The 24,542-nt window shown below is 43.7% G+C and overlaps 1 protein-coding gene and 1 pseudogene across 1 annotated transcript in view; one reads left to right on the top strand and one right to left on the bottom strand.

Moving 5' to 3' along the window:
* Positions 1 to 24,542, bottom strand: part of NINL (ninein like) — a 178,995-nt gene that overhangs the window by 33,546 nt on the left and 120,907 nt on the right. Inside the window, exons 14-16 of the mRNA XM_033095566.1 lie at positions 16,133 to 16,262; positions 14,071 to 14,180; positions 12,798 to 13,144 (exon numbers count right to left, since the gene is read on the bottom strand). Of these exons, the coding sequence (XP_032951457.1) occupies positions 12,798 to 13,144; positions 14,071 to 14,180; positions 16,133 to 16,262 (587 nt within the window). The remainder of the gene's footprint in view (positions 1 to 12,797; positions 13,145 to 14,070; positions 14,181 to 16,132; positions 16,263 to 24,542) is intronic.
* Positions 20,903 to 22,079, top strand: LOC117016336 (B box and SPRY domain-containing protein-like; annotated as a pseudogene).

Below are 24,542 nucleotides of genomic sequence, written 5' to 3'. Positions count from 1 at the left end.
GAATGTGCCAGAGAAAAGAGGATGGAAGACATGAAAGAGAAGCTAATAAATGGAGGAAAAGTGAAAAGATACAACATCACACATCTAATTTGAGAGCATAGTGAGAGGAGAGGCAATAGTTTTAAATAATGGCTGAGATTTTTTTTCATAAGACACAAATTTATACATTCAATAGGCACAATATTTTATCAGTAAGTAAAAAGAAACCCTACAGCCCAACAATTCCATTTTTAGGTATACCCTAACATAAGGGCTCTAAGAGACATGTACAAGAACTTTTTAGCAGTACTATTTGTGATAGCCAAACACTGTAACTACTCAAATACCCATCAACAAGTAAATGAATATGCTGTGATATATTCACACAACAGAATACTCCACAGCAGTGCAAATGAATGAACTATAGGTATAAGCAACAATATGGATGAATCTCACAAACATGTTGAGCCAAGAAAGTCAGACACAAAAGAGTACACACTGTGTGATTCTTTTATATAAAGTACAAAAAACTGGCAAAATTAATCTATTCTGTTAGAAGTCAGGGTAGTGGTTAACCCTGGCTAGGGGAATTTGGGGAGTTCTATTTCTTGTTCTGAGTGCTGGTAACACAGATATAGCCAATTTGTTGACAATTCTTCTAACATACAAGGTCAGACAATTAAGTTCATGAACTCATCCTAGAAAATGTTCTACATATCTCACTGCTGAATATCACTACAGTCACCTTCGAAGTACTCCCCTTGGAAAGCTATGCACCAACACCAGCGCCTAGTCCACCCTTCAAAACAATTTTGGAACTCTTTTTCTGGAATGGCTATCAGAGCTATTGTCGTTATTACCCTTGATGTCCTGAATGTCATCAAAATGTCTTCCTGCCAATATTTCTTTTACCTTTGGGTAAAGAAAGAAGTCACTGGGGCCAGATCGGGTGAGTAGGGAGGGTGTTCCAATACAGTTATTTGTTTACTGGCTGAAAACTCCCTCACAAACAGTGCTGTGTGAACTGGTGTATGGTCATGATGCAAGAGTCATGAATTGCTGGCGAAAAGTTCAGGTCGTCTTTTTCACACAGCCTTTTCAGCACTTCCAAATAGTAAACTTGGTTAACTGTTTGTCCAGTTGGTACAAATGCATAATAAATAATCCCTCTGATATGAAAAAAAAGGTTTTCAACAAGTTTGTGAACTTAATCGTCAGACCTCGTATGTGTATTTTTCTAGTGTATATAATACTTCAATAAAAAGTTAAAAAGAAATACACAATTAAAAACATCAAACAAAACCCATAAAATATAGAAAGATCTTAAAAGCAGCCAAAGGACACAACTCAGATCATATACTATGGTATGCAGAATAATAGCCTCTAAAAGATATCCACATTCTAGTTCCCAGAACCTGTGAATATGTTACATTACATGGCAAAGAGAAATGCAAATGAAATGAAGGTTCCTAATCAGCTGATCTTAAGAGTATCCTGGAGTATCCACATGGGCCCAGTGTAATCATAGAGTCCTTAGGTGTGGAAGAGGAAGGCATAAGAGTCGGTGTCAGCGATGTGATGTAAGGAGGCCTTAACCAGTCACTGCTGGCTTTAAAGATGGTAGGGGGCCAGGAACCAAAGAATCCGAGCAAACTGTAGAAGCTGGAAAAGAAAATACATTCTGCTCCAGAGCCACCAGAAAGGAAGGCAGCCCTGCCAGCATCTTGATTTTAGTCCAGTCATACCCACTTCAGACTTTAAATTCCAAAACTGTAAATTATAAATTGTGCTGTTTTTAGCCACTAACTTTGTGGTAATTTGTTACAGCAGCAATAGGAAATAATATACATACAAAGGAACAAAAATTAGACACAGCATAAACTACTCAATGTCAACAAAGGAATCTTGAAGATACTGAACATGTTTGAAGGGCAGAGGACAGCCCTTTAACTGTTAACCTAGATTTCTGTTCCTAGGAATCGTCTCTTTCAAAAACGTATGAATATTTGAGACATTTTCAGACAAACAAAAACTGAGGAAATTCACTCCAAAGAGTCTCACTAACTTTTGTAGGCCATATATCAGAAAGAAAGAAAATGGTCCTCTAAAGAATTAGGCACGAGATTCAAAAAAGGAATAACTACAGCCTTCTGACTTGACAAGCTAAGAAGGATGCATTATCAGCAGACAAGTCTCACCTAAAATGTTCCATTTGCACCTAGCCTGAGGAAAACCAGGCATCCAAATGGAAGGCCATTCTGTAAAACACCTGGTCTTGATGCTTCAAAAATATTAATGTCGAAATGATAGGGTAGGTAGAAAGGTAGAAATGAGCAGGAGAAGGAGGGAACCAGGCCTGGTTAGGACACCCCTTGCAGCTGCTCCTATTTAGATCACAGATATCCTGCTCTGCAGGATATCATAAACAAAGGCGGGCACAAAACAACTAGCTCACTAGGCTAGAGGGCTCACACAAGCCCCTAAAGCTCAGGGCCATTGGATGAGCTCAGACAACCTTGGCAGCAAAAAGGGAGTATGAGGCACGCCAGCTGGGAGAATGAGAGATACTAAAGAGGGATACTGGAGGGGAGATAATTCTACCCATAGAAATAGAAACTCTCATGCAAAGTAAGGAGGGGCTGCTTTTCCCTTTCTTGGGACAGCCCGCTTCATAATCTTTGAAATGAATCTACTTTGCTAATAAATTTCTTCCTATCATACACTTGCACAAACTCTGTCTCATGACTGAATTCTTTCCTTGAAGAAGACAAAAACTGAGGTACAATTGTCACACCTGGTAACACAAATTCCTGCCAAAACTGACTCATGAGAAAAATAGAGAATCTGAATAGACTTGTAACTAGTAAAGAGACTGAATCAGTCATCAAACACCTCAAAACAAGGAAAAGCCCAGGAGCAAATGGACTCCCGGGTGAATTTTACCAAACATTTAAAGAATTAACACCAATCCTCAAACTCCTCCCAAATACTGCAGAGGGAATACTTTCCAATTTATTGTGTGAGGCCAACATTACTCTGAAACCAAAGCCAGACAAAAACACTCCAGGAAAACTAGAGACTAACATCCCTTACAATATTGATGCTAAAATCCTAAAAAACAAAATACTACCCTGTTTCCCTGAAAATAAGACCTAGCTGAAAATAAGATTGGCTTTAACGCATCTTTTGGAGCAAAAATTAACATAAGACCTGGTATTACATTATATTATTACATTACATTATATTACATTATACCAGGTCTTATATTATAGTAAAATAAGATTGGGTCTTATATTAATTTTTTGCTCCAAAAGACACATTAGAGCTGATTTGTCTGGCTAGGTCTTATTTTCGGGGAAACGTGGTAGCAAAAATTTTACTATTTACTATTGTTTAACAGGTACAGAGTTTCTGTTTGGGATGATGGAATTTTTGGAAGTGGATAGTGGTGATGGTTGTACAACACTGTGAATGTTTAATGCCACTGAACTATATACACTTAATGGTTAAAATGATCAATTTTATGTTATGTATATTTTATCATGATAAAAAAGTGAATGTCCCTGACAAAAATTAATTTTAAAAGACTGATAGACTCTTTTAAATTAAAGGATAGCACAACCCTTGATTGGATCTAGGATGGGTGAACAATAAAGAACACATTGAAATAGTTGGGCAAATCTGAACATGGAGTACAAATTAAAAATAACATTGTATTTATGTCAAAATTTCCATGTCTGATAATGATACTGTGGACATGTAGAATAACATTATTGTTCTTACAAAATAATGTGCTGAAGTATTTACTAGTAAAGTGTCAAAATGTCTGCCTTCAGAAAAATTAGAAAGGGTGTGTATGTGTGTGTGTTTAGAACAAGAGAGAGCAGAAGTGACCGCAGATGACTCAGGCCATATGGGTACTCAGACAATCCCTGCTATTCTCTAAACTGCTGGCAGAGGTTTTTCACAACCCAAATCTGGTCATGTCACTCTCTGGACTTTGCAAAAATCCTCACCATGGCCTTCAAGGTGAGATTTCTTTCTAACACAGGGACATGCAGGAAGCGTGGTACTCTGTTATGGGGATGAAAGCTCCAAACATCTGTTTTCCTTCCAGGTGCTATCCCTACCTGTGCTGGCACATAGGAGGTGTCCAGTAAACACTACCAAATAAGTGAAGACCCTGCTGAGACCTGAACTACGACTGTAGTTGTGGAGCCAACAGTCTGGGGCGTGCAGTGTGTCAGGAGAAGCAGACCACTTGGGGCTGGGATGGAGAATATGAAAAAACAGCACAAGTCTGGACATACATGTCTGTCCATGGGGAAGTGTCTGAGAGGGACAAGAATGGGATTCTAGGTACTGGGTTGCTTCTGTGCCTGAGTGCGGCTGTGGACTCATGCATGGAGCAGGTCCCCAAGGTGCTTAAACTGGGCCTGAGACCGGCCTATTTGTGGGGGGCTTGCTATGGAACAGTGTGATTGTTAGCACATGCTCATACATTCATATCGAGCTCCATGCCCTTTGTCAGGCATGGCACTAGCTCTGCTTCATGAATGAGGAAATTTAGAAGTCAGGCCACCACAAACAAGTTTTCATGTCTTTCAAGGACACCCACGTAAGCTGCACGGGCATGAAGCAATGCCTAGATGGCAGTAAACAGCCCCTTCAGGAGACACACCTAGAGAAGTGAGGAGGCCTGGGGATGGGTGCCCAGGGGCTTCCAGCTCTGCTAATATTATTTTCTTTCTTAAGCTAGGTGGTGCACTGACATTTTTATTCCTTTTAGTTTGTCATAAATCCTACATAACTAAAAAATTTTTTTTCAATGAAGCAAGTTGCCCATGGTCCTCAGCTGGAGCAGGAGCTGGCACCTGAGCTGGAATGTAGGTCTCACCACATGCTTGAGATCACACTCTAGGACAGACCCATGTCTGCTGTGAACCAATGTCACCCGCTTGGACAAGTGGCATAATACCTCATGGAGCTTCCATCTCCACCTGAAGTAGTACTTCACAGGTGTGCTGTCAGGGTTAATGAGACCAAATGACACTGAATTCAGAGCACTGACCATGTTACTGGCATGCAAGTGCCCATAAGGCATGCAAGGGCCCATAACATCTCCCAGGGTAGCCCTCTGTCTCCTGAGTAACCAGGAGAAGAGCACCTGAAGCCATGCTCCGCAGTATCTGGGAAAGCCCTTCTAGAATTCTGGGCTTCTGAGGTACAGCATGTGCCAGCCTGAGTCCCCCATGGGAGACTGGGGAGGAGGAGGGCCTGGCTGCAAATTTGGGCACTCTCCACACCTTACTAATAGACCAACATCTCCAGGGCACCTCACTACCTCGAGGCTGCCCCTGAAGGCATCAGCTGCAGCAGCATCTAGAGCTCACTGGGGCACTCAAGCCCAGCCCTGAGCCTCCCAGGAGGTGCTAGGCAGCCCCTAACACAGCAGCAGAGGGGCTCTTTATTTGGATGGACGGCCTTCTCTGTAGCTGCTCCAACAGCACAGGGACTTGGCGGTTAAGGACAGTGTCTGGCACACGCACTGGTGGGGCATAGCAGTGGGTCCTGCTCAAAGTCAGCAGGAGGAGAACTCAGATGCGTTTAACAGAGCCTGCAACATCTGTGCTTTGCAGCCAAGGCTTTCCACCCGCTTCCTATAGGTGAGTCCTAACTTCTCCTTCGGGCAAAGGGCTTGCAAAGCTGTGGCTGCTGTTCACTCATAAAATCCTGAAGCTTGAGTTGCTGCTGTTTATAGTGTGTAAGGATCTCCTTTTCCCTCTCTTCCCTTTGCTCTTTCTCCAGGTCAGGCAGCTCTGTCATTTCTCTCACTTGCAGATGTTTCTGAAGCATCTCTTCCTTCTCCTGCTGATGTTGTAGCAATAAGTTCTTACAGTGAGCGGCCTGCTGGGCTTCCATCCATGATAGTTTTTTGTTCACCTCAACTTCTGCCTCTGTCTTACAGAAACAGAATGAGTCACAGGCACTGCAGGCTGCAGCTCTAAGCCCGAGATCTTCCCCTCAGGTTAGAAAGGCCACATGAGGAGAGGGTCATCAAAATGGCAGCGTGACGTGAGCCTCTGTAAAGCTCCCCTGGAATTCACAACAAATTGAACAACAATAACTCCACAAAGGACTCCCTGCACAGCAGACAGGCAAGACGAAGAGGCCCAAAACTGAATTCACCCAAAGGTGGGCGAATCACGCGAGCCGGGGAGGAGGGGAGAAGTGCGGAGACGGAGCCGCGGATGCAGGACGCACACCTAGCTCAGCGCTCCGAGCTCGCTGCATCCAGGAGCAGCTGCGGGAGAGGGAAGAACTCGGACTGCTAGGGCTTCGCTTATGGCCCACAGGGCTGAGGGGACAGCATATAACACGGCTGAACCCAATGCATACAGCAGAGACCTTGGAGCAAAGACTGAGGGAAGAAGGCTGAAAACGGTGGTTTAAGCCCTCACTGCCACAGAGAACGGAAGCCTTAGGCACTGAGACCAGCCGCCACCTCCTTACCCTCCCAGAGCTCGCCCCGCCCCCACCTGGCCGGTGCTAGAAGTGGAACAGTGGCAGTGTCAGATCAAAAGAACAGAATATTTGCTGTTCAGAGAATTGTGGACCGCAGACACAGATTCGCAGCCCAACTAGTTCCGGCAGAGCGTAGGGAGCTGTGGAAGCAGGACTGGCTGTGGTGGTGGTTGCCTCCATTGCTCTGGGCCACCTCTCACAACTCACCCCGCCCCTGGCCCCACCTATCTGGGCGGATCCCCGCAGGAGTAAACAGAACTGCTGAAACATACGGGGCTCTGAATCTGGTGCAGGAAGAGCTTTGGAACGTCAAAAGCTCCCCCCATACCCACACGGACACTGTGCCCTGTGACCCAAGCGAACTGTTAACAGAGCAGAAGCCTGTCTCCAGGGAATCCCCTCATTATGGGAGAAGCTGGAACAGTGCAGAGAAAACATAGCACTACCGTGTGAGAGAAATAAACGGCTGCAGTCGGAGAGAAAATAAAACATTCTACCAACACGTACTGGAAAACAAAAGAAAGACCTCTTCCTATCAACCTGTTGCAGAAGCCACTCCTTTAGATGTCTAGGAAGAGAAATAATAAATCAGTACTTGCTATGAATAACCAAGGCAACAAGATAGCTCAGAAAGAAAGTGAAAAGTCTCCAGAAACGGAACTTAAAGATATGGAACTATGTGACTTAAACGACAGAGGATTCAAGATTGCAGTTCTGAAAAAACTCAACGAGATGCAAGAAAACACAGAAAGGCAGTTTAATGAACTAAGAAATGCAATCAAAGAACAACATGAGCATTTTACGAAACAGATTGAAATTTCAAAAAAGAACCAAACAGAATTTCAGGAGATTAAGAACTCAATAGAAGAAATTAAGAATGAAATAACAAGCTTAGGCAGTAGAGTTGACCAGATGGAGGAAAGAATCAGTGACATCGAAGATAGAAATCTGGAAATGACATGGATGGAAGAAGAAAGAGACTTGAGACTTAAAAGAAATGAAAGAACTCTACAAAAACTTTCTGATTCCATCAGAAAGAGCAATATGAAAATAGCGGGCATACCAGAAAAAGAAGAAAGAGAGAAGGGAACGGAGAGAATATTCAAACAAATAGTTGATGAGAACTTCCCAAACGTGTGAAAAGAACTGGATCCTCGAATCCAAGAAGCAATAAAACACCTAATTACCTCAATCCCAACAGGCCTTCTCCAAGGCACATTGTATTGAAGCTGTCTAAAATCAACGACAAAGAAAGAATCCTCAAGGCAGCCAGGGAAAAGAAGATGGTAACCTACAAAGGAAAGGCCATTAGATTATCATCAGATTTCTCAGCAGAAACTCTACAAGCCAGGAGGGAGTGGAACCAAATATTCAAACTATTGAAAAAGAGAAATTATGAGCCAAGAATAATATAACCAGCAAAGATATCCTTTAGATATGAATGAGGAATAAAGACCTTTCCAGACATACAGAAGCTGAGGGAATTTTCTAATACATGACCTGCACTACAGAAAATACTAAAGGAGGCTATTCGACCACCATCAACAGGTACAATTTGTGGCAACCAAAACATAAAAAGGGGGAGAGTAAAGGCCTGAACCGGAATATGGGTATGGAGAAAGTAAGCGTGCTGAAGAAAATGGAATACTCTAAGTATCATACTTTCTTTTACATAAACTTAAGGGTAACCACTCAAGAAAAATCCCAAACTGAAATATATGTACTGTAATAAAAGAAGAAACAGAGGGCAACATCATAGAATACCACCACACAGAAATAATAGACAACAACAAAAAGGCAAAGAAACAATGGAGACACAACCTTACCAGAAAACTAAAGATAGAATGACAGGGAATCCTCACATATCAATAATCACCTTAAATGTAAATGGCCTGAACTTATCAATAAAAAGGCACATAGTAGCAGATTGGATCAAAAAACTAAACCCAACAATATGCTGTCTCCAAGAGACACATCTCAGCTACAAGGACAAGCATAAACTTAAAGTGAAAGGGTGGAAATTGACACTCCAAGCAAATGGTTTCCAGAGAAAATCAAGTATAGTCATACTGATATCAGATGAAACAGACTTCAGGGTGAAAAAGGTAACAATAGACAAAGATGGACACTTCATAATGGTAAAGGGTACTATACAACAAGAAGACATAACAGTCTTCAATACTTATGCCCCCAATCAGGGAGCACCGAAATATACCAAGCAACTACTAACAGAACTAAAGGGAGAAATTGACCAAAACACAATTATACGAGGGGACTTAAATACATCATTGACAGCTGTGGATAGATCATCCAAACAGAAAATAAATAACGAAATAGCACCCCTAAATGACCAATTAGCTGAAATGGACATAACTGACATATATAGAGCACTTCATCCTAAAACATCAGACTATACATTTTTTTCTAGTGTACATGGAACATTCTCAAGGATAGGCCATATATTGGGACATAAAATCAGCCTCAGCAAATTTAAGATTGAAATGATACCAAGCATATTCTCTGATCACAAGGCTTTGAAATTGGATATCAACTGCAAAAAGAAACCAGGAAAAAACACAAATACATGGGAGATTAAACAACATAATTTTAAAGAACGACCCGTCAAAAAAGAAATTAGAGGAGAGATCAAAAGATACATAGAAACAAATGAAAATGAAAATACATCCTAACAAAATTTTTGGGATGCAGTAAAAGCAGTTTTAAGAGAGAAATTTGTATCATTACAGGCCTATCTCAAGAAACAAGAAAAATCCCAAATAAATAACCTCATGTTACACCTTAAAGAACTAGAAAAAGGAGAACAAATGAAACCCAAGGTCAGCAGAAGAAAGGAAATAACAAAAATCACAGCAGAACTAAATGAAATAGAGAAAAAACAATAGAAAAAATTAATGTAACAAAAAGCTGGTTCTTTGAAAAGATTAACAAAATTGAGAAACCCTTGGCTAGACTTACTAGATAAAAAGAGAGAAGACACTAATTAACAAAATCAGAAATGAAAAAGGGGAAGTTATCATGGACACTACAGAAATACAAAGGATCATCCAAGAATACTACGAAGGACTATATGCCACCAAATTCAATAACCTAGAAGAAATGGACAAGTTCTTCGAAACATATAGCCTACTTAGGCTGAACCATGAAGAACTGGAAAATCTAAACAGACCGATCACAAGTAATGAAATTGAATCAGTCATCCAAAACTTTCCCAAAACCAAAAGTCCGGGGACCAGATGGCTTCACTAGTGAATTCTACCAAACCTTCAAAGAGGATCTAATACCAAAAAATTGAAGAAGAGACAGTACTCCTTAACTCATTTCATGAAGCCAACATTACCCTGATACCAAAACCTGGTAAGGACAATACAAAAAAGAAAACTACAGACCAATATCTCTGATGAATACAGATGCAAAAATCCTAAACAAAATTCTAGCAAATCGACTACAAAATGTATGAAAAAGATTATTCATCACAACCAAGTGGGGTTCATCCCCGGGGTACAAGGATGGTTCAACATCTGCAAATCCATCAATGTGACACATCACATACACAAAATAAAGGACAAAAATCATATGATTATATCAATTGATGCAGAAGCAGCATTTGACAAGATACAACATCCATTTTTGATTAAGACACTTAATAAAATAGGTATAGAAGGAAAATACCTTAACATAATAAAGGCCATGTATGACAAGCCCTCAGCTAATCTCATAATTAATGGTGAAAAACTGAAGCCCTTTGCTGTACGTTCAGGAACACGACAGGGCTGTCCCCTATCACCTCTGCTTTTCAACATAGTGTTGGAAGTCCTTGCCAGAGCAATTAGGCAAGAGAAAGAAATAAAAGGCATCCAAATTGGGAATAAAGAAGTTAAATTGTAACCCTTTGCAGATGACATGATGCTATATATGGAAAACCCTAAAGACTCCACCAAAAAGCTATTAGAAACAATCAACGAATACAGTAAAGTTGCCGGCTACAAAATCAATGTACAAAAGTCCATTGCATTCCCATATACTAACAATGAAATCTCAGAAAAACAAATAGAAAAAACAATTCCTTTTGCAATTGCAGCAAAAAGAATAAAATATCTAGGAATAAACTTAACCAAGGATGTGAAAGACCTATATGCTGAAACCTATAAGACATTTTTAAAAGAAATTGAAGAAGACACAAAGAAATGGAAAGACATTCCATGCTCATGGATTGGAAGAATCAACATAGTTAAAATGGCCATATTACCCAAAGCAATATACACATTTAATGCAATCCCCATCAAAATCCCAATGGCATTTTTTAAAGAAATAGAACAAAAAATCATCAGATTTGTTTGGAACCACAAAGACCCCTAAGAGCCAAAGCATTCTTAAGAAAAAGAACAATACTGGAGGTATCACATTCCCTGACTTTAGCTTATACTACAGGGCTACAATAATCAAAACTGCATGGCATTGGCAGAAAAACAGACACATAGACCAATGGAATAGAATTGAGAACCCAGAAATAAAACCACATAAATATGGACAAATAATTTTTGACAAAGAAGCAAAAAACATACAATGGAGGAACGACAGCCTCTTCAATAAATGGTGCTGGCAGAACTGGATAGCCACGTGCAAAAGAATGAAACTGGACTCCTATCTGTCACCATGTACCAAAATTAATTCAAAATGGATCAAAGACTTAAGCATAAGACCTGAAACAATAAACTGCATAGAAAATACATAGGTACTAAACTTATGGACCTTGGGTTCAAAGAGCATTTTATGAATTTGACTCCAAAGGCAAGGGAAGTAAAAGCTAAAATAAACGAATGGGACTCTATGAAACTTAAAAGCTTCTGCACAGGAAAAGAAACCATCGACAAAATAAAGAGGCAACCAACTGAATGGAGAAGATGTTTGCAAACAGTTCCTCCGATCAGGGGCTAATATCCAAAATATACAAGGAGCTCATGCAACTCAACAACGAAAAAACAACCCAATTGAAAAATGGGCAGAGGACCTGAAGAGACATTTCTCCAAAGAGGACATACAAATGGCAAATAGACATATGAAAAAATACTCAACATCACTAATCATCAGAGAAATGCAAATAAAAACCACAATGAGATATCACCTCACCCCAGTCAGAATGGCTATCATCAACAGGACAAATAGTAACAAGTGTTGGACAGGCTATGGGAAAAAAGGAACCCTCATACACTGTTCGTGGGAATGCAGACTGGTGCAGCCGTTATGGAAGGCAGTGTGGAGGTTCTTCAAAAATATTACGAATAGAATTACCATATGACCCAGCAATCCCTCTCCTGGGTATCTACCCAAAAAATCTGAAAACATTTATACATAAAGACACGTGTGCTCCAATGTTCACTGCAGCTTTACGGTGGCCAAGACATGGAAACAACCAAAATGTCCTTCAATAGATGAATGGATAAAGAAGTTGTGGTATATATACATAATGGAATACTATTCAGCGGTAAGAAAAGATGATACAGGAACATTTGTGACAACTTGGATGGATCTTGAGAGTATAATGCTAAGTGAAATAAGTCAGACAGAAAAAGCAGAGAACCACATGATTTCACTGAAATGTGGTATATAAACCAAAAACAACAAAAGAACAAGACAAACAAATGAGAAACAAAAACTCATAGACACAGACAATAGTTTAGTGGTTACCATAAGGTAAGGGGGGTTGGGGGTGGGAGATGAGGGTAAGGGGGATCAAATATATGGTGATGGAAGGAGAACTGACTCTGGGTGGTGAACACACAATGGGATTTATAGAGGATGTAATACAGAATTGTACACCTGAAATCTATGTAATTTTACTAACAATTGTCACCCCAAGAAATTAAAAAAAAAAAAAGAATCTCACTAACCCAAATTGTTTTAGGGCTTTTAAATCTTTTTTCCATCTCCTCATGGGCTATAACACCATATCCCAGAAAATTAGAACAAGATATTAAACGATGAAGAACATACTGCCCTTCGCTACCAGACAAGTCTGAGAGAGAAGGTAATAAACAATGAGTTAAAATTCTAAAAAATAAACTGTTTCATTGCCTAAGCTCTAGTTAATGCGCATTTTAAATTTAAAGTAAAAATCCTTAAATGGTGACCTATTTTTCTCAATGCTCTTCCTGAGAAAAACCACCTAGTTAATAGGTACTGCCATTCTGAACAGTTTGCCTAATTCAATTGTAAATTTTGGTGCTTGGCAAGAAACCCTAGACGTGAAATCCAGAATGGACGTGGCACTGGACCTCATCTGCTGTAGCTTGTGCTGATGCCTCCGATGCAGCTCCTCCTCCAGTTGGTCCTTCTCCTGGGCTAGCCGCTGGGCCAGGCCAGACAGCGCCTGCGTGTAGCACTGCTCCATCTCCACCTTCTCCAGCTCGAACTTCCTCTCCAGCTCAGGGCCAAGGGCTGCACTCTGGAGCTGGTCTTGCAGGCCTCGGATGACCTCCTGAGACTTCACATGGAGTGTCTCCAGGTCAGCTTTCTGATCCTCCAGTACACTGACCTCAAGCTTGAAAGCCTGTTCCATTTCATTTCTCTCCTTTGCAAAGTCTTTTTTTATCACCTCAATTTCCCTTTCATAGAAATTTACCTGAGAAAATAAACATGAGCAATATCGATCAGGAGGTCCCCAAAATAACTTTCTGACAATACAACACAGAAGTATGAGGCTGCCAAGCAGTACAGTCAAAGATCAGGTGGCCCAGATCTGATGAGGTGCCAGGGACAGCCATGCCAACAATGTCTAAGGCTCCCCCAAGGGCCCAGGTGGCCTCAGGCTTTAGTTATCCCCGTAACCTTCCATCAGTCCCGTGAAGCAGTTCCAGCAGGTGGGGTAGAGAAGCCGGGGGCCAGAGGGGCCAGGTCCCTGGCCTGGCAGCATGAGGAGGACAGAGGTTGTGACAACACTGAGAGAAAAGGGAGCCTTCACGAGACCAGCAGAGCGGCTCTGAACACCCTGGAGATCCCGGGGGGAAGGAATACTATTCAGCTATGGGTAGGCAAGGTTACTGCAGGCGTTTCCAGCTAATGCACTCAGGGAACCCACAGGCATGACTGCAAGACAGAGGTGGACACTGTCCCTTAACAAAACCCACCACAGTCTAATAAAAGAGCGGGAGACATGTTGATCTGAGAAGACAGACTTGGCCAGGGTCGTCCTCGCCATGAAGCCACAGAGTACCTCACCAAGGGCAAGCCCCAGAGTCATTTCAGCTTAGAATGATTCCCCAGTGGCAGAGCAAGCAGGGAGGTCTGGCCTCAGCAGCACACCTGTGACACTCCAGACACACATAACCCCATTCTCTCCCACTTCCCGCCAAAGAGGGCTTGAGGTTGAACGTCAATTTTACTTCCCTTTCCCTACAAACTCTCCTCCCTTGAGTGGGCTTTCTACAGAGCAGGGGAATCTGTAGGCAGATGCCCGCGTGCTCAACCATCAGCACAGCGAGAAAAGCTTTCCGACACGCAGCAGGAAGCACCCGAATCTCCCTGTGGCCTCCATCATGCCCCCCCGACCTTAGTCTCTAGCTGGATCTTGAGGTCTTGGTAATGTTCCTTCACTTGCTCCATCATTATCTCCGTTTCTATACTCACTGGAGTGGAATCACCCACAGAGGAGATGATGCCTGCAAACAAGAGGACATTTCTGTTTATGTCCTGCCAAGGACGCCATGGGGTCTGTTCCCAACCATCCCATCTGACATTTGGACAGCACTGAGTAGTCATCCCAGTTTTCTTGCACCACCAAATGACAAAGTACAACCTTTCACAGGCACCTTCTGTGAGAAGAACTCAGTGCTCCTCGCAGGTTTCCACAAACGGTCTGTTTGTTATGCCTCATTCTCAAAGTTGGAGCTCTTGAGAAATCAGCACTTTGAGTCTTAGCCAGAACATAGATTACTCCAAGAGGTTCCCTGCAAGATTTGTCAGGCCCTTTAATTCTCTAAAAGATGCCATACATGGTAAAGTTAATGCACCCTAAATTGTGTTCCCTGACCCAGATACACAGAGGGACTAAAAAGACAGAAAAAAGTGTGATCCGTAGCACAGAGCTCTGTGGCAGTCAGTATTTTATGACAAGGCATATACATCATACAAATTATGTGGGGTTTCAAAAGATAAGTCAGGCATGGAGTGAAATACTTGCAGAGTGAAGGTTCTGAGAAATCACAGGAAGTGATACTTTGTTCCAGAAGATTCTCCTCACCGACAACATCAGACATATGGGCAGCTCATTTTGAGGAGATACCTGTGAGCCCACAAGCTCTCCCAGCCCTCCTGGGGTGCCAGGCATTTCCAACATTGTGCATGTTGGGAGGCACACCAAAGGATTGACTGAAAATGTGGGTTTTGGCTACTGCTAGGGTTTCTTTCATCTGTGCTGGACCAGGGACTGGGAAAGTAAGAGGAAAAGACACATCTCCTAAAGCTTACTATCTTCCATTTTCCAAATTAATTTCCATGAAAAAATGTGACAGATTCAGGGACCTCAGGGCCAACAGAACTCAGAGTAGATGTTCTCTGAGGGGCTGCAGCTGCCATGATGTATGATCGCTGGAGGCAGTCAGGTTCGCTGGAGCATCCTGTGGTCACCACGGCCCCCGCCGGCAGCAGCAAGCACGAAGCCATGTGCATGCACCATGTGAACCTGCATGGCATCTGCCCTATACAACCACCAGGAAGAGTAGCAACCAGCCAAAACCACACTCCTCCTAAAAGAACCGTAGAAACTCAAGGACAGCTCTGGCATCTGAACCCCCACTTATCTCTAGAAGGAGCCATGAACATTTAAACAAAGGTCCTCAGGGCCTCTCAGGGCCTGGAGCTCACCCCAAATGTATGGGCTGAATTAGGAAGCACGAAAAGTTGGTCTTTTCAAGTTACACCTTCAGCATGCAGCTCTGCATAGAGTGGGTGGGGGCACTTCCGAGTCATTCCCACCTCAGAGCCTGAGGATGATACCATCCACTTCGCCCAGGCTGTAAACATCAGGCCGTGTCTGCCTCGGTCCACACAAGGCCTCTGTGAATACCAGGGGGTCCGGGACCATTTATACGACTTTGTGTCTTCCTTCCCTTCGTAAGAGCTATCACAGACCTGAGACCAGACCACGACTCACCCCCAGCTTCTCCTCTCTTCCCTTCTCTAGATGACCATCTAGAGTGTATCCGGACTATGCTGAATACTTGCCTGGATCCCCTGGACCTCCTCACAACACAGAAGGGCCACTGGGATGTACCAACCCTGCAGTCATGTCAAGGTCATCCTAACCTTCACCATTTCTATCCAATTAGTAAAACCCTCAACTTCCTCAACCTTTGTCAGGGCTCTGGGTGTTGTGTCCACCTCTGGCCTTGGGTTATAGTCCCTTCCCCTACATGCGGCGGTCTGAGGGGCTCATGACCACCTGGAAGATAGGCCAGACCCTGATGTGTTGTGAAGCCAGCCCACCCACCACTGCATTGCCTGGACCTTAAGGAAGCCTGTGTAGCAGAGGTAGATAGATGCCCATTGCCACCAGCACCCCTTGCACATAGTAGGAGCACACCACTGCCACCTCCCATGACGGCGCTCTTACCTGCTCGGCCATGTCTAGGGAGCAACTGTCTGTCTGCCTGTGCATGGGGCCAGCTGTGCCAACTCTGGGGCAACCATGCCCGCAGGCCCTCCAGTGCAGCCTGCAGTTCGTCATTTTGGTCCTGTAGGTCCTGTGGGGCAGAGCCAGACACATTCTCCAGCTGCTTTGGCCACTCAGCCCAACAAGCCACTGGCATGGAGACTGGGCCACTCAGGGAGCAACAAAGCCTGCTGTGGCATGGATACTTAAGCTGTATCCTACATTCCTAACTATATGGTGAAGGAAACAATAGCAAAGGTCATCTCTTGACTTGCTTATGCCTGGCGCAACTTTCTACAACTGGATACATAGAAGGGGTTCAGAAAAAAAAAAGTGGAGTAAAAATTGAGGAGAAATGTAGAAAAAACTAGAGAACTGCCAACATGTGAAATTACAGTGTACTTTGTTTAAAACCACAACGATGCTGCAACGTGAGCGTGAGACAGCAATACCCTGGATGTACCCTGGGACGTGTCCTGGGGCTTGTTCCTCAGCTGCTGTTGCATTTGCAAAGGGTTCTGTAGCGAGTGACGACCAAAGGGGATACTGAGTGCTTCAGATCCCAGGCCACAGAGCAGAGATGATCGTGTCAAACAGGAGGTAAGGTAGTTGGCAAGTAGGTATGTCAGGGGAAGAGGGGTTATTTGGGGAGGCATGAAAACTTCAAAGGGTCTCTTTTGCAACAAGTATAATTTTGACCACATTTGAATGAAATGTATCTTAGCAAACACATTCAGTCACCTGATTTTTAAAGGGCTAGAAAAAGCAGAGTTTACAGCCCACTTTACCAGATGGTCCACAGCCAGCTCCGTGAATGTGCATATTGCCATGTCCACTCATGACTGCGGGCAGGCCAGTGACTGCCCGACCTGGAAGATGGCGGAAGTGATGGCACATCTTCCAAAGGCACAGGTTCTACTGGCTTCTCCTTTTAGGGAACTCACCCTGGGGGAAGCCAACACTAGCTAAGGCCATATGGAGAGGACTCAGGGCTCCAGACACAGCATACCCACAGGACTCCATTTCTGATTTCTAATCCTATCTGAATTTTTTCTCCAGGCACTTCTTGTTGAATAAACCTAGTCTTCCTGAAACTGTTCCTGGAGGGCAGTGACTGGCTTGTCCTCACATCTCCCCCGGAGAAGGAGGGTGTCTGTGTTCACATGTCCCGCCTGTTTATTTGGGTGCCTGTGGATGCCAAGGTGGTCAGAGGGCACTACTGCACTAGCAAGAGAAGGCAACAAGCCCACTGCCCACACACTACAGCACGGAGGGTCTGAGCACTCTAGATGTGCAGAGGCTTTCCTTCTCTTCTAGTTAGAAGAGAGAAGCAAGCTCATGAAGGAAAGCAGGGGGAGGGTGTAATTTCAACAGCAGCACTGGAAAACATCTGAGAGCACAGTGGTGCCAGCACGCTGCCTGGGGTGACAAGCCAGGCCTGAGTAAGCGACACATGACGGGGGCTGAAGACCCGCCTACCGACAGGCAATGGTGGGGACCTCTGTTAGGGGTTGGTATGTATCTGTCTATTTGGGCTGCTATAACAAAAACACCACAGATTGGGGACTTATATAAATCACAGAAATTTAGTTCTCATGGTTTTGGAGGCTAGAAGTCCGTGATCAAGGTGTCAGCAGATTCAATGTCTTTTGAGAGCTTCCTGGTTCATAGACAGCCATCTTTCCCTATGTCCTCAAGTGATGGAGGGATGGGAGAACTCTCTGGGTCCCTTTTATATAGCACTAATACCTTTCACCGAGCTCACCCTTGTGAACTAATCGCCTCTCAAAGTCCCCACCTCCTAACAGTGGAGGAAAAGGCTTCAATATATGAATTTGGGAGAACACAAACATTCAGTCTATAAAAGTGTGGAAATTCAGAAAGGGAAAATCTCCATTTGGGGTTTTTCATCACTACTCCATTATGGTGTCTACCCAAGGCAACAGTGAAAACATGAAACTTCAAAGAATCTCTTAGGAGGATATGATTAACATTTTACATTTCCTTTTACCAAAGGCAGCCTCACCAAGAAAACCAAGGCTGACAACTGAAAGAAAGAACGAAAAGCTAAAATGACAGTTAAATAGGAAGGGAATTTGGCAACAAGGGAATGCAGTTTCCTTGCTAACAAATATCCTGGTTATAAACTTTAGGGAAACACCAAACAGCGACTTTGGAAAGATTGGGTGATGAACACTGGAGCAGGTTCAAGGTTATCTCTACCTCTGGAGACTAACTACAAAAAAAGTCCTCAGCCAAGAAGCAGAGAACCCTCTCAGCACATCAAGCACCCAGATCTTGGTCTCGAAGACCTTTCCTTCATGTAAGGTACCAGGGCTCGTTGGAGAAATGGCTGATTCTTGGGCAAGTGCTAATAATCTTAAGTACAAAATGAGTCTGGAGCCTCTTATGATACTAGAAAGTATGGAACTAATCAACAAAGCAAAACATAATGGTGACATGTCACAAAGACATGGCTGCCAGCTGGAAGACACTCCAACTGTGCAAATCTTACACAATTTGAGCAGCAAAATAATTATGTGGTTGGTAGTCACATAGCCAGAGCTGGCAGCTGGGGAAAACAATCTTAAGTCACATCCCTCAGCCAGTAAGAAACAATGAGCAGATAGAACCATAATCACAGGAGTATTATAAGAAGGCCCACAGAAAGTTCCTAAAGCCGCGCATCCACATTAGTTAAAAGAGCTGTCCTATAGTTAACTTTTCCTCCTTATCATAATAAAAAACACATCCCTAGGTGGAGATTTAAAATGCCAACGGGAGAAATATTATAGATAAGCTGATTCAAGATGGCGGAGTAGATAAACATTGTGCTTGCCTCCTCCCTTGACCACATTAAAACGACAACTAAATTATAGAACAATCAACCTGTAGAACCATCTGAAGTCTAGATGAACAGAAGTTTTAGAACTAAGAATATAAAGAAGCAGCCCTGTCGAGACTGGTAGGAGGGGCCGAGATGTAGAATGGGCAGAGATGTGGAGATGCTGCTCCTTACCTGCATGTGGCAGTTAAGAATTGGGAGGGATATCTCAGCCTTGGAGGTCCCTTCTGGAGGAGTGAGGGACCCCAGTCCCACACCAGGCTCCCAGCCTTGCGTACCGATACCAAGAAAAGGATCTCTCATATCTAGCTGTGAAAAACAGTGGGGATACTGACTATCTGGGTGAGACGGAAGGATGCAGGAAACCAGACAACCTCGTATAGGGCTCCCTCACAGACTCACTCGCTCACAGGCACTCTCCCTGGGCTACAGCTGAGCGATAGTGACTGGGGAAGCAGCAGAAACATACAGGGAAAGACTGAGTTGTGTGGCTTCTGGGCAAGGACTGGAGGGACAGTTGCCATTTTCCCTAGGGAGAATCTTCCTCCTGTGCAGCAGGCAGGCACCATCCTTCCTGTGTTGAGCCCACCCCACATGGCCAAATCTGAATCTGCATTGGCCTGAATTCTGCTCATTCCACCCTGGTGACTCCCTGGGACACCACTCCACCCAACTCACCCAATGCTGGAGGCGCTTTCTCCATGAGCAGCCAGACCTACTCACAGTGAATTCTTTCCAGGACAACTCTCAGGGGTCCACGGACCCCAGGCAGGTGGCAGCTGGCCTCAGTGTGCTCTGAGACTTTTGCTGAGCAACTCCAGGTTCATCACTGGCACCAAACCAGAATCTACATTAACCTGGCGAACACCGATCATACCACCCTGGCAACTCTGAGACCCTGCCTCATCCAACTCACATACTGCACAGAGCTCTATCAGCAGCTGAGCCTTATGGGAGCCAACAGGCAGCAACAGACCTCATGGTGCCCTAGGCTTTTTGCTGAGCCACCCCAGGCCTGGTACTGAAGGCAGTCATCCTCAGATGGTAGAGTGGCCTTGCCCACGTGCCTTCAGGTCCAGTACCAACAGCAGCCAACCACAGATTGCTCTGCAGTTCCTACAGGTAGTCCCCAGCTGGATACAGGCAGTGGCTGACCTGGGCCTGCACCAGAGCCCCACATAAGAGGTGCCAGAGCCAACATATGTGGAGGTTGGCTTCAGATCAGAGCAAAGCACAACCATATTAGCCCCACAAGTGGCATACCCAAAGGGCAGTCTCAACAGGCACCAGAACTTGTTGGGGCAAATCCCACTCTGCCAGTCAGACTGAGGGTCAATCCTATCCACTGACATGCCTAGAGTATTCAAGGCTCAACTGTAACAAGAGGACACACACAACCCATACAAGGGACACTCTTGGAGCACCCGGCACAGATGACTTCAAATAAAAGAACAGGAGAAAATTCCAGAAAAAGAACTAAATGAAATGGAGGCAAGCAACCTACCAGATACACAGAGTTCAAAACAATGATTATAAGGACACTCAAGGAACTTAGTGAGAACTTCAATAAGAACATAGCAAGCATAAAAAATGACACAGAAATTATAAAAATCAGTCAGAAGTGAACGCTACAATAATGAAGAATACTCTAGAAGGAATCACCAGATTTGATGAAGCAGATGACCAAATCAGCAATTTGGAAGACAAGGTAGCAGAAAACTCCCAATCGGAACAGCAAAACAAAGAAAGAATTTTTAAAAATGAGGATAATTTAAGAGACTTCTGGAATAACATCAAGCTTAACAACAATCACATCATAGGGGTGCCAGAAAGAGAATAGAGAAAGCAAGGGATTGAAAACCTAGGAGTATTTGAAGAAATAATGGATGTCTGCAGAGAGCACAGGGCCGGAGCCAGGGCCTGGGCTGGAGCCGGGACCGGGGTCCGAGCCGGGGCCGCTCTGCCCCGAGCACAGCCAGGCTCTAAGCTGCTTCTGCTGCTGGAGCGACAGCTGCTGTGTGCCGCCTGCACGGAGTTGGGCGGCCACTGCAGGGATACTGCAGCCACCAGGCCGAGGAGCATGCAGAAGAGCTGCGGAACAAGATTGTGGACCAGTGTGAGGCTGCAGTTACAGAGTGCCAGCATCAGCAAGTATGTGGCCGAGGTCTGCCAGAGAAGAACCAGAGAGCAGTGAGCACAGCCAACGCAGTGCGGGAATCTAGTCATCGGTAGTTGAGTCTGGTGAGAAGTATGCATGAGACTGAGGAGCAGTGGATGCTGGAATGGGGTCATGGTGAAGAGGAGCGGGCCCACCAGAATGTCCTGACACAGCGAGTACACTGGGCCGAGGTACTATAGAAGCTGCACACCATCCACACCAGCCTGGTGGACATGCACACCAGTACCTATGACTTCCAGCTGATTCAAAGGAGCAGGAGATTTTTGAAAGGACCGAGGAAACAGAGGGCATTTTGAATCCCCAGGAGTTGAAAAAGTTAAACTTGAATCAGGAGTGTATTTGGAGCCTACTACTGACCCAACTCTGGGCAACAGCAGTTTTTGGGTCCCTCTCAGGCACGGAAGATGGGCCTATCAACAAGAGGGCTGTCAGCCCCTTCCTGCAACTGTCAGATGATCAAAGGACCCTGACCTTCAATGCCAAGAAGTCCAAGGCTTGTGCAGATGACTTAGAGCGCTTTGACCACTGGCCCAGTGCCCTGTCCACCACTTCTTTCCAGGCTGGGCCACACACCTGGATGGTGAATGTGCAGAACAGTTGTGGGTGTGGCCTTAGGCCGGCTGCCCCACAAAGGTTCTGGCAGGGACTCTTGTCTGGGTCACAACTTCTCTTCCCACTACAACCAGATCCGTTTCTCATATGATGGGCAGCGCAAACCCCTGGGCCTGCTGCACTGCCCAGCCCAGCTGGACTTGCAGGCCCAGAAGCTGCTACTCTATGAGCTGGCCTCAGGCACGGTGCTCCACACCCACCACACGTCCTTCCCTTGGCCCCTCTTCCGGGTCTTTGCTGTGGTTGACCAGACCATTTCCATTGTCCACTGACCTTTGGCCCTGGGTAGGCCAGACCTACCTCCCACTACCCTTTCAGGCTACATTTCTACCCAGTGTCCTTTTCCGAAATGTTGCCTAGGCCAACTGGGCAGCTTTGGGAGGGGTAGGGATCCGTTTCAGATCCAAGTACAACTGTTAAATGCTGGGTATCTATAGGGAATGTGCTACCGCGGGCCTTAGTCCCCCAAATCCACCCTCTGAGTGTGTCTTGTTCACCACTCTGTATCTGGCATCCAGCATGGGGCCTGGTGCCTGGTGAGTGAGTGGGCGGATGGGTGCATGTAGTACTCCTTTGGAGAAGCACTGCCTTTCAGACCCTGACCTCCAGCTTCAAAAGCATGTAGAAGTGGTTCTCTGGCAGAAAAACTTGTGGCTGAAGTCATTTCATTCCCTCAATTCAGTGATTTTCAATCCTTTTCATGACATGGCACAGAGAAAATATTCTTCTAGCACACAGGGACACATGGAAGGAATTTAGAACTGCTGGGCTGCTGCTGGTCAGAGGACACTGGCCTGGGGCCTGTGTCTTTGCCTCAGGTCCTGCCTGGCCACTTAGAAAATGGAGGGGATCCCACCATGGTAACAGGGATGACTTCTCCCCCCTGACTGCAGCTCATGAGTACTCCCCCTGATGGCACCTTCTGACATAATGTGGAGAACCTGGGTTAGGGCCTCAGGCCAGAAAGTGCTGAAAGAGTATGAGGGCCAGCCTTAGGAAACATGTGCTTTATTAAAAGTTTTAAAAGACCGACAGAAGGAAAAAAAAAAGAAAGAAAGAAAAAATGAAAACTTTACCAACCTGGTGAAGAAAATAGAAATACAAGCCAAGGCAGCACAGAGAGTCTCAAACAAGATGAACCCAAATGGGGTCATGCCAAGAAACATTATAATTAAAATGGCAAAGGTTAAAGACAAAGAGAGAATCCTAAAAGCAGCAAGAGAAAGGCAACTAGTTACTTACAAGGTAGCTCCCATTAGATTGTCAGCTGATTTTTCACAGAAACTCTGCGGGCAAGGAAGGATTGGCAGCAAATATTCAAAGTGATGAAATGCAAGAAACTACATCCAAGATTACTCTATCCAGCAAGAATATCATTTAAAACTGAAAAAGAGATAAACAGTTTCCCAGACAAGAAAAAGCTAAAGGAGTTCATCACCATCAAACCAGTATTACAAGAAATAGTAAAAGAACTTTTTTAAGAAGAAGAAGGTGGGGAAAATAAAGAACATAAATATGAATAATAAAACGGCAATAGCTATGCACCTAACAATATTCACTTTAAATGTAAATGGATTAAATGCTCTAATCAAAAGACACAGGGTAGGTGAATGAATAAGAAAACAAGACACATATTGTCTATAAGATACCCACTTCAGATTGAAAGACACAAACAAACTGAAAATAAAGGTCTGGAAAAAGATACTTCATGCAAATGGAAATGAATAAAAAATCTGGAGTAGCAATACTTATATCAGACAAAACAGACTTTAAAAGAAAGCCTTTAATAAGAGACAAAGAGGGACATTACGTATTGATAAACGGATCAATCTCACAAGACAATGTGTCCCTTGTAAACTTCTATGCAACCAACAGAGGAGTACCTAAATATAGAAAGCAAACATTGACCAACATAAAGGGAAAGACTGACTGTAATGCATTCATAGTTGAGGATTTTAACACCCCATTGACACCAATGGACAGATCTTCCAGACAGAAAATCAACATGACAACAGTGGTCTGAAAGGACACACTACAGAACGTGGATTTAATTGATTATTTTTAGAGCTTTCACCCTAATGCAGAATATACATTCTTTTCAAGTGGACATGGAACATTTTCCAAGATAGACCACTTGTTAGTTCACAAAAACAAGTCTCAATAAATTTAAAAGAATGAAATGATATCAAGTGTCTTCTTTTACCACAATAGTATGAATCTAGAAATCAACTACAAAAAAATCAAAACAACACAAAACTGAAAACACACAAACAAATGGAAGCTAAGTAACAATGCTACTATATAATGAAATGGTCAACAATGAGATCAGGAAGAAATCAAGATATCTTGAGACAAATGAAAATGAAAACATAACAACCCAAAATCCATGCGACACAGTGAAAGGAGCCCTGAGAGGGAACACAGCAACAGAGGTCTACCTCAAAAAATAACAAAAATTTAAATAAACAATCTAACCTTACACTTAAAGTAACTAGGAAAAAAAAGAGCAAACAAAGCTCAAAGTGAGTAGAAGGAAGGACATAATAAAGATCAAAGCAGAAATAAACAGTATATAGAATCTAAATAATACAAAGGATCAATGAAACCAAGAGCTGGTTCTTTGAAAAGGTAAACAAAATTGATAAACCTTTAACCAGACTCATCAAGAAAAAAATGAGAGGACCCAAATAAATAAAATCAGAAATGAAAGAGAAGTGACAACTAACACTACAGAA

Source organism: Rhinolophus ferrumequinum, chromosome 23 (genome assembly GCF_004115265.2).
Source record: "Rhinolophus ferrumequinum isolate MPI-CBG mRhiFer1 chromosome 23, mRhiFer1_v1.p, whole genome shotgun sequence".
Classification (NCBI taxonomy): Eukaryota; Metazoa; Chordata; class Mammalia; order Chiroptera; family Rhinolophidae; genus Rhinolophus; species Rhinolophus ferrumequinum.
Note: the sequence above shows the minus strand (reverse complement) of the source record. Positions and strands in the feature narration are given on the sequence as shown.